Source organism: Anolis carolinensis, chromosome 5 (assembly GCF_035594765.1).
Source record: "Anolis carolinensis isolate JA03-04 chromosome 5, rAnoCar3.1.pri, whole genome shotgun sequence".
In the NCBI taxonomy this organism is placed as follows: Eukaryota; Metazoa; Chordata; class Lepidosauria; order Squamata; family Dactyloidae; genus Anolis; species Anolis carolinensis.
The window spans coordinates 204,273,963-204,285,539 of record NC_085845.1 but is presented as its reverse complement, the minus strand read 5'-3'; the positions used below and the strand labels follow the sequence as shown (position 1 = coordinate 204,285,539).

At 44.1% G+C, this 11,577-nt stretch overlaps 1 protein-coding gene across 1 annotated transcript in view; it reads left to right on the top strand.

Annotated features, from left to right (window-relative positions):
* Positions 1–1,516: 1,516 nt before the first annotated feature.
* The window catches only part of miox (myo-inositol oxygenase), a gene marked incomplete in the record, with an annotated part of 30,551 nt that continues 20,490 nt past the window's right edge, over positions 1,517–11,577 (top strand). The window contains 4 exon segments of the mRNA XM_062983441.1: positions 1,517–1,623; positions 3,334–3,414; positions 3,647–3,727; positions 7,163–7,308. Of these exon segments, the coding sequence (XP_062839511.1) occupies positions 3,336–3,414; positions 3,647–3,727; positions 7,163–7,308 (306 nt within the window).

The following is an 11,577-nucleotide window of genomic DNA, read 5'->3' as shown; positions in this document are numbered from 1 at the left end:
ATTTTAACAACACAACCATTCAATGCTAAGGCTTCCCCGTCTGCGCAGGGTTCCATACTTCACACTTTAACAATACAACCGTTCAATGCTAAGGCTTCCCCGTCTGCGCAGGGTTCCATACTTCGCATTTTAACAACACAACCGTTCAATGCTAAGGCTTCCCCGTCTGCGGAGGGTTCCATACTTCGCATTTTAACAACACAGCCGTCCAATGCTAAGGCTTCCTCGTCTGCGCAGGGTTCCATACTTTGCACTTTAACAACACAACCGTTCAATGCTAAGGCTTCCCCGTCTGCACAGGGTTCCATACTTTGCACTTTAACAACACAACCGTTCAATGCTAAGGCTTCCCCGTCTGCGCAGGGTTCCATACTTTGCACTTTAACAACACAACCGTTCAATGCTAAGGCTTCTCCGTCTGCGCAGGGTTCCATACTTTGCACTTTAACAACACAACCGTTCAATGCTAAGGCTTCCCCATCTGCGCAGGGTTCCATACTTCTCACTTTAACAACACAACCGTCCAATGCTAAGGCTTCCCCATCTGCGCAGGGTTCCATACTTCTCACTTTAACAACACAACCGTTCAATGCTAAGGCTTCCCCGTCTGCGGAGGGTTCCATACTTCGCATTTTAACAACACAACCGTTCAATGCTAAGGCTTCCTCGTCTGCGCAGGGTTCCATACTTCTCACTTTAACAACACAACCGTTCAATGCTAAGGCTTCCCCGTCTGCGCAGGGTTCCATACTTCTCACTTTAACAACACAACCGTTCAATGCTAAGGCTTCCCCATCTGCGCAGGGTTCCATACTTCTCACTTTAACAACACAACCGTCCAATGCTAAGGCTTCCCCATCTGCGCAGGGTTCCATACTTCGCACTTTAACAACACAACCGTTCAATGCTAAGGCTTCTCTGTCTGCGCAGGGTTCCATACTTGGCACTTTAACAACACAACCGTTCAATGCTAAGGCTTCCCGCCCAAGGGAACTAACTGTAGAGGAGAGTCTCCTGAACAAGCCAGGACTGCCATCTGCTGAGGAGGTACAAAGGTGGAGGCATTACTTTTCATTTAACCCTCGTACCTTCCTTCCTAGATGGAGATTCCTCCCACTTGCTGTTGTTCTTGACCGGATCCCATGGCCTGTTTCCGTACCTGTTTCCCCTTGTCCCAGAACATCTTCTGGCCCGGTCCCAGCTTCACGCTCTGTTTCCAGTCACGCTCCTGCGCAGGACACTCTTGGTTGACCAGTTGCCCACCGTTGTGTTGTTGACTGCGGACACCGGGTCCTTGTTTACACCCCACTTTGCGGGTGACGGTTGTGGGTGGTTCCTCGGCTGGTCCTCTGGGATGCAGGAGGATTTCCCCACCTCCTTGCAGAAGGATGCTCCCTCGCTCGCGGCATTCATGGTTTGTTTGGCAGGAGGAATTTGGCCCCGACTGGGTTAACGGGTGACTTATTGCCCCCGGTTCCAGCTCCGGCTGGGTCGGGTTCCTGTTGGCTCTCCTTGCATAAGACTCAAGGCTATAAATGAAGAGCAAAGCACTGCAGGCCCCGTCTTGACAGAGAGGCATTTGCTTGCTCTCCAGGAGCGGACAGGATGAAGGTGGTGAACGTGGTGAGTATCCAAAATATGCCTGGAAGGAGAAAGAATAGTCCTCAATTGGAGGAAAATAAGGATTGCAATTGGAGGGTACTCCAAGGGACATCTAGTCCTACCCTATGCTTAGATAGGAATAACACTATGGAACATGATTTCTGTTGCTGGGTTATAAATATCATTTCCTAATTTGTTCTATCATAAAAACATGGGAAAGTTTTATTAACTTTGTTTCTACAGGAGAGACATCATCCTGCAGCACTTTTTTTGCGGTAGTTTTCCAATGAGTCTCCTTGAGTCTCAACCAATTCAACATAGTTTTTGCCACAAGTTTCTGGAGTTGTTGTTTTTATCATGTCAGAAGCAAATTGAGAACATACTGCAATTGCTGTGAGTCTTTCGGGATATATGCCCATGTTCCAGAACTATTCCCTCCTGACGTTTCGCCCACATCTACGGCAGCAAGGCACCCTCAGAGGTTCTGAGGCCTGTTGGAAACTAGGCAAGTGGGGTTTCTACGAGGGTTGAATGAAAAGTAATGCCTCCACCTTCGTAACTCCTCAACGGATGGCAGTCCTGGTCTGCGGCAGGTCTTGGCTTGTTCAGGAGACTCTCCTCTGCAGTTAGTTCCATTGGGCGGGAAGCCTGAGCATTGAATGGTTGTGTTATTAAAGTGCCAAGTATGAAACCCTGCACAGACGGGGAAGCCTTAGCATTGGACGGTTGTGTTGTCAAAGTGCGAAGTATGGAACCCTGCACAGACCATCAGTCAATGCGACTTAAGCAACGTGCAGCCATTGAATTCTTAACCTCAGAAGGTGTGACCCCAAAGGAGATTCACTCCAAAGGTGATTGTGTTGATGTGAGTCCTGTGCATCGTTGGGCGAGTAAGTTTAAAGACATTGAGGTGGGAACATCTGACTTGCCTGACAGACAAAGAGTTGGATGTCCTGTGACTACAACCACTGAGTTTCACAAGCAAAAGGTTGACAAATGGATTCAGGACGATCGTTGTATCACTCAGAGAGAAATTTCAAGCATCATCGGCATTTCACAAGAACGTATAGGTCACATTATTGCTTTGCTTTTCTAATGGAAGATCTGTGCACAATGGGTCCTGTGAGACGCCGGTTGCAGAAACAGAGTGTCGACTTCTTCCATGACGACTTCAGAAAACTTGTTCATTGTTGGCAGAAATATATCCAATTGTCTGGTGGTGATGTGCAGAAGTGAATAGTGGTTGTTAAAGAGCACATCCTAAGCATTATTTCTGCGTTTGATTTATTAAAATATTTCCATCCAAACCCAAGTCACGAAGGTGGAGGCATTACTTTTCATTCGACCCTCGTCTATCTGTGGAGTGATGTCCAGGATGGGAGAAAGGTGTTGTAATTAATCACCTTGATTAGCATTTGATGAAGGCCACAGTATTTAAAAACACCTTTTCATGGTTTCCTCCTTTCGGTTGAAGTTGTCCACCTGCTTCTTGTGGATTTCAATGGCTTCTCTGTGTCGTCTGACATGATTGTTGTTCGAGCGGTCGAGCATTTCTGTGTCCTCAAATAATATACAGTCAGATGACACAGAGAAGCCATTGAAATCCACAAGAAGCAGATGGACAATTTCAACACCATGAAAATGAACAAAATCTGGCTGCCAGTATTGAAAAAACTAAAAAATTTGGGCTGGATTTGCGATCTCTGGTCTTCATGGTCTTTCTCTCCACAGGGATGCGACCCGTCCGAAATCTACCGTCCAGACGTCCAGGCGGAGAACGGAAAGCCCAGGGAGGACTTCCGCAATTTCAAGGTCAGCGGCAAATTTTCATATGATATAATTTGCAATGCAAAGTATTGCATTTTTGCATACTTTGGCCAAGGCGAAGGCTAAAGGTCCATCAACGCAACATCTCCTAGGATTCCACAGCATTGACCCGCAGCAGTCCAAGTGGTGCCAAACTGCACTCATTCCTCAGTGTAGATGCAGATTGCGGTGTAGATGCAGGTACGTTAAGCTGGCTCTTTGGGTCCCTCTTTCATAGGACGGTCCGCTGATGGAGCGAGTGTTCAAGACTTACCTGCAGATGCACACGAACCAGACGGTAGAGTTCGTGCGGAAGAAGGTGAGCTCATTTATGTCAGGGGGTTAATTAGCTCCGAACCACCCTGATTTATTGCTGAGTCAGGCCTCTCACCAATCCATCTTCCGTCAGACCACTTAAGCAGCACCAACAAACGACACCACAGTCGTAATTCAGCTGATCCCAGCGGTTCTAAGACTTTATTATATACAACTATATACAACTACAAAGTCCATCGCTCACAGGACCCATGCTTTCCCAAGCAAGGCAAAGCATGTCATTATTCTTTGTTGATTGTCAGCGAAGCTCATCTGCCGGCAACTCCGACATTCCATAGCAGTATGACGAACATCCTATCAGCACTTCTGAGACCGGAAGGCTTGACCTATTGGCTAGGCAGGCTATCAATCAAGCTGGCCTGCCATTAACCCGTGTGCTGCTGGAAAGCATGCCGGAATACACAGTTGCAAAACCAAACAGCAAAAACACATGATTCAACATTTCACACTTACACCAAAATATACCAACAATGTAAACCTAAATTAATGCAGTGGTGCCAAATCGCATTAATTATACAGTGTAGATCAGGCCTGGGCAAACTTGGGCCCACCCCTCCAGGTGTTTTGGACTTCAGCTCCCACAATTGTGGGAGTTAGAGTCGAAAACACTTGGAGGAAAACCCAAGTTGGCCCATGTTTGGTGTAGATGCACCTATATTTTGACATAAAGTAACTCCCTGAACATGAATGAAAGTCACTGCATTTTAATCCAGCAGGAAGGATGTTAGCACAACGATGCATTCTTGGATGGAATTTCCTTCACTAAATATAATTCTCAAATTAAGGGAAACTGACTATACCAAAACTTCGGCAAGCTTTGTATTGTATATCTTCCCCAAGGTCATACAAAAAAAGAATAATAATAACAATTATTATTGACACAACAACATTGTATGACACAGCAAACAAGATAGATATGCTGGATTTCGTATCACAAAATCACAAGTTGAACACTTCCCAAGTGTCTAGGACCGTGTGATGTATTTTCGGATGATGCACACAGATCCCAGTAGGGTGGCCTTTTGCATTATTATTATTATTATTATTATTATTATTATTATTATTATTATTAGGTAAAGGTAAAGGTTTCTCCCTGACATTAAGTCCAGTTTATCCGTTCAGCATTTTTCATCAGGACCCGTTATTGACGGGTACTGATGAAAAATGCTGAATGCATAAGAATTGCATTAATCTTGCTGTTAGAGAAACATGTGTCTTGAGCAGCTCTGGCTGCTATCTATGTATATAGTTGTACAATAAACTAATTACCATCAGGATCGGCTGACAGCTATGCAGTCTTATTTGTTTGTGCTACTACCGAATGGAGGGGAGAATTGAGACAGAAGGCTGTAAGTGTCTCAATATATCCGCCTCACATCCATCATTCACATCTGACACAGTTGTGCCCAATTCTGGGCTTGGTGCTTATCTCCATTTCTAAGCTGAAGAGCCGGCGTTGTCCGTAGACACCTCCAAGGTCATGTGGCCAGCATGATTGCATGGAGTGCTGTTACCTTCCCACCGGAGCAGTACCTATTGATCTACTCACATTTGCATGTTTTCAAACTGCTAGGTTGGCAGAAGCTGGGGCTAACAGTAGGAGCGGTACCTATTGATCTACCCACATTTATATGTTTTAAAACTGCTAGGTTGGCAGAAGCTGGGGCTAACAGTGGGAGCAGTACCTATTGATCTACCCACATTTATATGTTTTAAAACTGCTAGGTTGGCAGAAGCTGGGGCTAACAGTGGGAGCGGTACCTATTGATCTACCCACATTTGTATGTTTTAAAACTGCTAGGTTGGCAGAAGCTGGGGCTAACAGTGGGAGCGGTACCTATTGATCTACCCACATTTGTATGTTTTAAAACTGCTAGGTTGACAGAGGCTGGGGCTAACAGTGGGAGCGGTACCTATTGATCTACCCACATTTGTATGTTTTAAAACTGCTAGGTTGGCAGAGGCTGGGGCTAACAGTGGGAGCGGGTACCTATTGATCTACCCACATTTGTATGTTTTAAAACTGCTAGGTTGGCAGAAGCTGGGGCTAACAGTGGGAGCGGTACCTATTGATCTACCCACATTTGTATGTTTTAAAACTGCTAGGTTGGCAGAGGCTGGGGCTAACAGTGGGAGCGGTACCTATTGATCTACCCACATTTGTATGTTTTAAAACTGCTAGGTTGGCAGAGGCTGGGGCTAACAGTGGGAGCGGTACCTATTGATCTACCCACATTTGTATGTTTTCAAACTGCTAGGTTGGCAGAGGCTGGGGCTAACAGTGGGAGCGGTACCTATTGATCTACCCACATTTGTATGTTTTCAAACTGCTAGGTTGGCAGAGGCTGGGGCTAACAGTGGGAGCGGGTACCTATTGATCTACCCACATTTGTATGTTTTAAAACTGCTAGGTTGGCAGAGGCTGGGGCTAACAGTGGGAGCGGTACCTATTGATCTACCCACATTTGTATGTTTTAAAACTGCTAGGTTGGCAGAGGCTGGGGCTAACAGTGGGAGCGGTACCTATTGATCTACCCACATTTGTATGTTTTAAAACTGCTAGGTTGGCAGAGGCTGGGGCTAACAGTGGGAGCGGTACCTATTGATCTACCCACATTTGTATGTTTTAAAACTGCTAGGTTGGCAGAGGCTGGGGCTAACAGTGGGAGCGGTACCTATTGATCTACCCACATTTGTATGTTTTAAAACTGCTAGGTTGGCAGAGGCTGGGGCTAACAGTGGGAGCGGTACCTATTGATCTACCCACATTTGTATGTTTTTGAACTGCTAGGTTGGCAGAGGCTGGGGCTAACAGTGGGAGCGGTACCTATTGATCTACCCACATTTGTATGTTTTCGAACTGCTAGGTTGGCAGAGGCTGGGGCTAACAGTGGGAGCGGTACCTATTGATCTACCCACATTTGCATGTTTTCAAACTGCTAGGTTGGCAGAGGCTGGGGCTAACAGTGGGAGCGGTACCTATTGATCTACTCACATTTGTATGTTTTAAAACTGCTAGGTTGGCAGAAGCTGGGGCTAACAGTGGGAGCGGTACCTATTGATCTACCCACATTTGTATGTTTTCAAACTGCTAGGTTGGCAGAAGCTGGGGCTAACAGCGGGCGCTCACCCAGCTCCCTGGATTCGAACCTGCAAATAATAATAATAATAATAATAATAATAATAATAATAATAATAATAATAATAATTTATACCCTGCTTTCAAATAGGACTCAAAAATAAAACCAATACAATTTGATACCCACAATATATAAATATTGTAATAAAACATTTTGTGAAGTTTTCAAAATTGCAACTTCTCAATATGCGCATAGGATATATCTCCTATACCTTTTCCCGCAAACATCTGGGCCTTTGGATGTCTACTGCATTTCCAGTCCCTGTCCCCTCTCCCCAGAACGAGGAATACGGGGGCTGCGGCCTGCGTCGGATGACCATCATGGAGGGCCCTGGAGCTGCTGGACAACGTGGTGGACGAGTCGGACCCGGACCGTCGACTTCCCCAACTCCTTCCACGCCTATCAGACGGCCGAGGGCATCCGGGAAGGCCCACCCGGACAAAGGTCAGCCGCCTACAAAGCCCAACGCCATCCCAGGCTGCATTCGGTCGCTGTGAGTTTTCCGGGCTGCTGTGGTGGTCATGTTCCAGCAGCATTCTCCTCCTGACATTTTGCCTGCATCTGTGGCTATTTGCATCTTCTGTTGTAAATGAGGCAAGTGGAGCGTATATATACCTCCCATATTACCCCTTTCTCCAACTTGCTGGGTCCTTTTATCTCATCATTCTATGTTCTCAATTGGTTTTTACTGTTTGCATTCATATCTGATTTTATTGTGTTTTACCTATTTGTATATGTTGTTTTTATCTGTTTTACTCTGTTTATTCATCCAATGAATAAAACACAGTAAAACAGATTTTTTTTAAAAAAGCTGTTGCCCCGCTTTTGGTCTAAAAACTATTTAGTTGTTTTGTGATTTCCTCTATTTTTTTTCATCATTTTTAAACATGTATTTTGTTATGCAATGCTTTTGACACGAAATAATAATAACTCTGTTTATTGTTCTCGGGCTTTGCCCTGTGTTAGCCACCCTGAGATCCTGCGGGGAGATGGAGGCAGGATAGAAAAATAACATTGTTATTATTATTATTATTTTGACACAACAACACAGTATTACACAGCAAACAAGATGGATATGCTGGATTTCATATCACAAAATCACAAGTCGAACACTTCCCAAGTGTTTTAGGACTGTGTGATGTATTATTATTATTATTATTATTATTATTATTATTATTATTATTATTATTGTATGACACAGCAAACAAAGATAGACATTCTGGATTTCGTATCACAAAATCACAAGTCGAACACTTCCCAAGTGTCTAGGACTGTGTGATTTATTATTATTATTATTATTATTATTATTATATTGTATGACACAGCAAACAAGATAGGACATGCTGGATTTTCGTATCACAAAATCAACAAGTCGAACACTTCCCAAACGTTTAGGACTGTGGTGATGTATTTTATTATTATTATTATTATTATTATTATTATTATTGACACAACGACACAGTATTACACAGCAAACAAGATAGATATGCTGGATTTCATATCACAAAATCACAAGTCCAAACACTTCCCAAGCGTTTAGGACTGTGTGATGTATTATAATTATTATTATTATTATTATTATTTATTATTATTATTATTATTATTATTATTATTATACCTGTGGATTAATGTCCAGGTTGGAAGAAAGATTATCTGTTGAAGCAGGAATGAATGTTGCAATGAGCAAGCTTGATTAGCATTGAGTAGCCATGAAGCTGCAAAGTCAATCAGTGAGGTTATTTGCATAGGGGTAGCCTGGCCTTTGTTGCCTAGAGGCACCCTCTGTTTGCAAGGTGTTAACTGGCCCTTGATTGTTTGCAGTCTGGAGTTCCCCTGTTTCCTTATTTACTGTCTTGATTCTGGAGTTTTTTTAAATAGTGCTCAATCATTTTCATGACTTCCTCCTTTCTGTTACAATTGTCCATATGCTTCTTGTGGATTTCCATGGCTTTCTCTGTGTAGCATGACATGATGGTTGTCAAAGTGGGTCCAGAATTTCTGTGTTCTCAAATACGGGCTGTGGCGCAGGCTGGTTAGTAGCCAGCTGCAATACATTACTGTGACCAAGAGTTCATGAGTTCGAGGCCAACCCGTGTCGGAGTGAGGCACCCGGCCATTAAAATAAAAAATAGCCCTGCTCGTTGTTGACCTAAGCAACCCAAAAGATAGTTGCATCTATCAACTAGGAAATTTAGGTACCACCTATGTGGGGAGGCTAATTTAACTAATTTACGACACCATAAAAATCATCCAGCAGTGTTTGGGATGAGGAAGTATCCAAGGACTCGGCGTCACAGTGGATGATGAAGCAACTGCTCCCCCTGTGGCCAGAATCGAGAATACCTTCAGGAAACTGGAAGCTGGAGAAGGTTAAATTTCCTCTGTGTCTGTCTCTGTCTCTATGTTCATCATGACATTGAATGTTTGCCTTGTACGTGTACATTGTGATCCACCCTGAGTCCCCTTCAGGGTGGAGAAGGAAGGGCGGAATATAAATACTGTAAATGAAGAAATAAATAAAAATATTATGTGTCCAGGTTGGTTCATCAAGGGCTCCTCTGTGCAGACTAGTCCAATCAGAAGAGTCATCTATAGCAGAGCACTTGGTGAACCAACCCGGACACAGAATATTATTATTTGAGGACACGGAAATGCTCTGGCAACGATCATGTCAGACGACACAGAGAGGCCACTGAAATCCACAAGAAGCACGTGGACAATTTCAATAGAAGTAGGAAACCATGAAAGTGAACACAATCCTGTCACCAATATTAAAAAATACCAGAATCAAGACAGTAAATAAAGAACAATATTCAGAAACAGTGGAACTCCAGACAGCAAACAACCAAGTGCCAGTGAACAACCCCCAAGCTAAAGATGTCCTCCAGGCAACAACGGCCAGGCTACCTTGATGTGGATATCCTCACTGATTGACTTTGCAGCTGCAAGGCTACTCAATGCTATTCAGGCTTGTTAATTGCAACATTCAGACTTGGTCAAACAGACCAAGGGTTCTTTCTCCCCACCCTGGACATCATTCCACAGGTAATTATATATACACTCCACTTGTTGTACCTCGGGCTAGCTTCACCTTGCTGTATACACCAAAACTGCACACAGGTTGAAGTCTTTTTAGTTTATTAGAAAATAGAAGGTAAAAAGTTCTTTAAAAGCAAAAGTAAAGTTCCAAAAGATGGTTACAAAATAAAGCCTTAGAGAATAATTCCAGAAATCACAAGGAATAAATGAAGTCCCATTAGAGCATGACAAAGTCCCAGGAACATGAACATAAAGGCTGCAAGATAATTCAGGGAAAACGAAGTGCTTGCTTCTTGGTTGAACAAAAAGTTGCTTTGACAAAGGTTTGTCTCCAAACACATTCCTTTAATACCCTTTGCAAAGCATGAAGGCATTTCTCTGGCTCTAACCTTCCTCTTGTTTGCAATTCTCACACTCCTCCGAACCCTGAATTCCAAACGGTCAGCTCAATCTAAGGAGCCCGTTTCATCAAGGTCAGCCCTGCTCGTTAGTTTGCTGAGCCTCGTTATCAGACTGAGAACTGTCCTCCTTTTCCAAGTCAATTTGCACCTGACTAGTTTCAGTATCAGCGGCATCATTCCTTGCTGTGGGAAATTGAACTTGCACTCCCTGATCCTCATCTTCTACAACAGGGACATTTTGAACCTAATTTTGAACCTGAATCCCATCATCCCCATCAGAGTCAATTTGAGGTTCCAGTTGAGTCACAACACCACTTGCCTCACCTCCAATAGAACCTCTGAAGATGCTATTAGCCACAAGATGCGGGTGAAACGTCAGGAGGGAATGTTTCTAGAACATTGCCATACAGCCCGGAAAACTCACAGCAACGCAGTGATTCTGCCCCGGCTGTTAGGAATTGTGGGAGTCGAAGTCCAAAACACCTGGAGGGCTGAAGTTTGCCCATGCCTGGTGTAAAATGATGCACTTTTAGTGGTGTTGTCCATGAGGTGGTCGGTTTCACTATGGTTTTTGCCTCTGAGCTGTCCGAGGTGCTGAACATCTTCTGGTGATCAGCATGTTGGATAGTTCCTGAACTAAAGTAAACTAAGAAGTAGATTCACTCCTGAACTCAGTTTGCCCTGGAATCAAAAAAGAACATCTAGTCCAACCCCATTCTCCATTCAGGAAAACACAATCCAAGCCCTCCCAAACAGATGACCCATCCAGCTTCTGCTTAGAAAGCACGGGATTCGAAGGTAGTTTGAATTCCAATGGATTTGGAAAGGAGCCCCAAAGGCCATCTAGTCCAACCCCTTCCAACCTATTGGGAAGAGAGAACCCAAGGAGCCTGTATTTGGAAGGGAACCCCAAAGGCCATCTAGTCCAACCTCTTTTTGCCAGGAAGAAAGACACAATCCAATCCTTCCTAACAGATGGTCATCCAACTTCTGTTGGAAAACCTACAGAGAAGGAGATTCCACTGGACTCTCAAGCAGCAAGTCCCCTAAGATATTACATATGAAAATGCCACCAGTTCTCAGTCAATCCAGATATATATAAAGGCAGTGTGATGACTCATGGGCCATGTAGTCCCGTTCCTGGTACTATTGTGGCAGATGAAGAGGAAAACTTGGGTTTCCCACCGTTTCAGCCAGAATTGGAGCCCTTGCACCTGCAAGATGTTTGCCCACAAGAAGTCAGCCAAACAAGC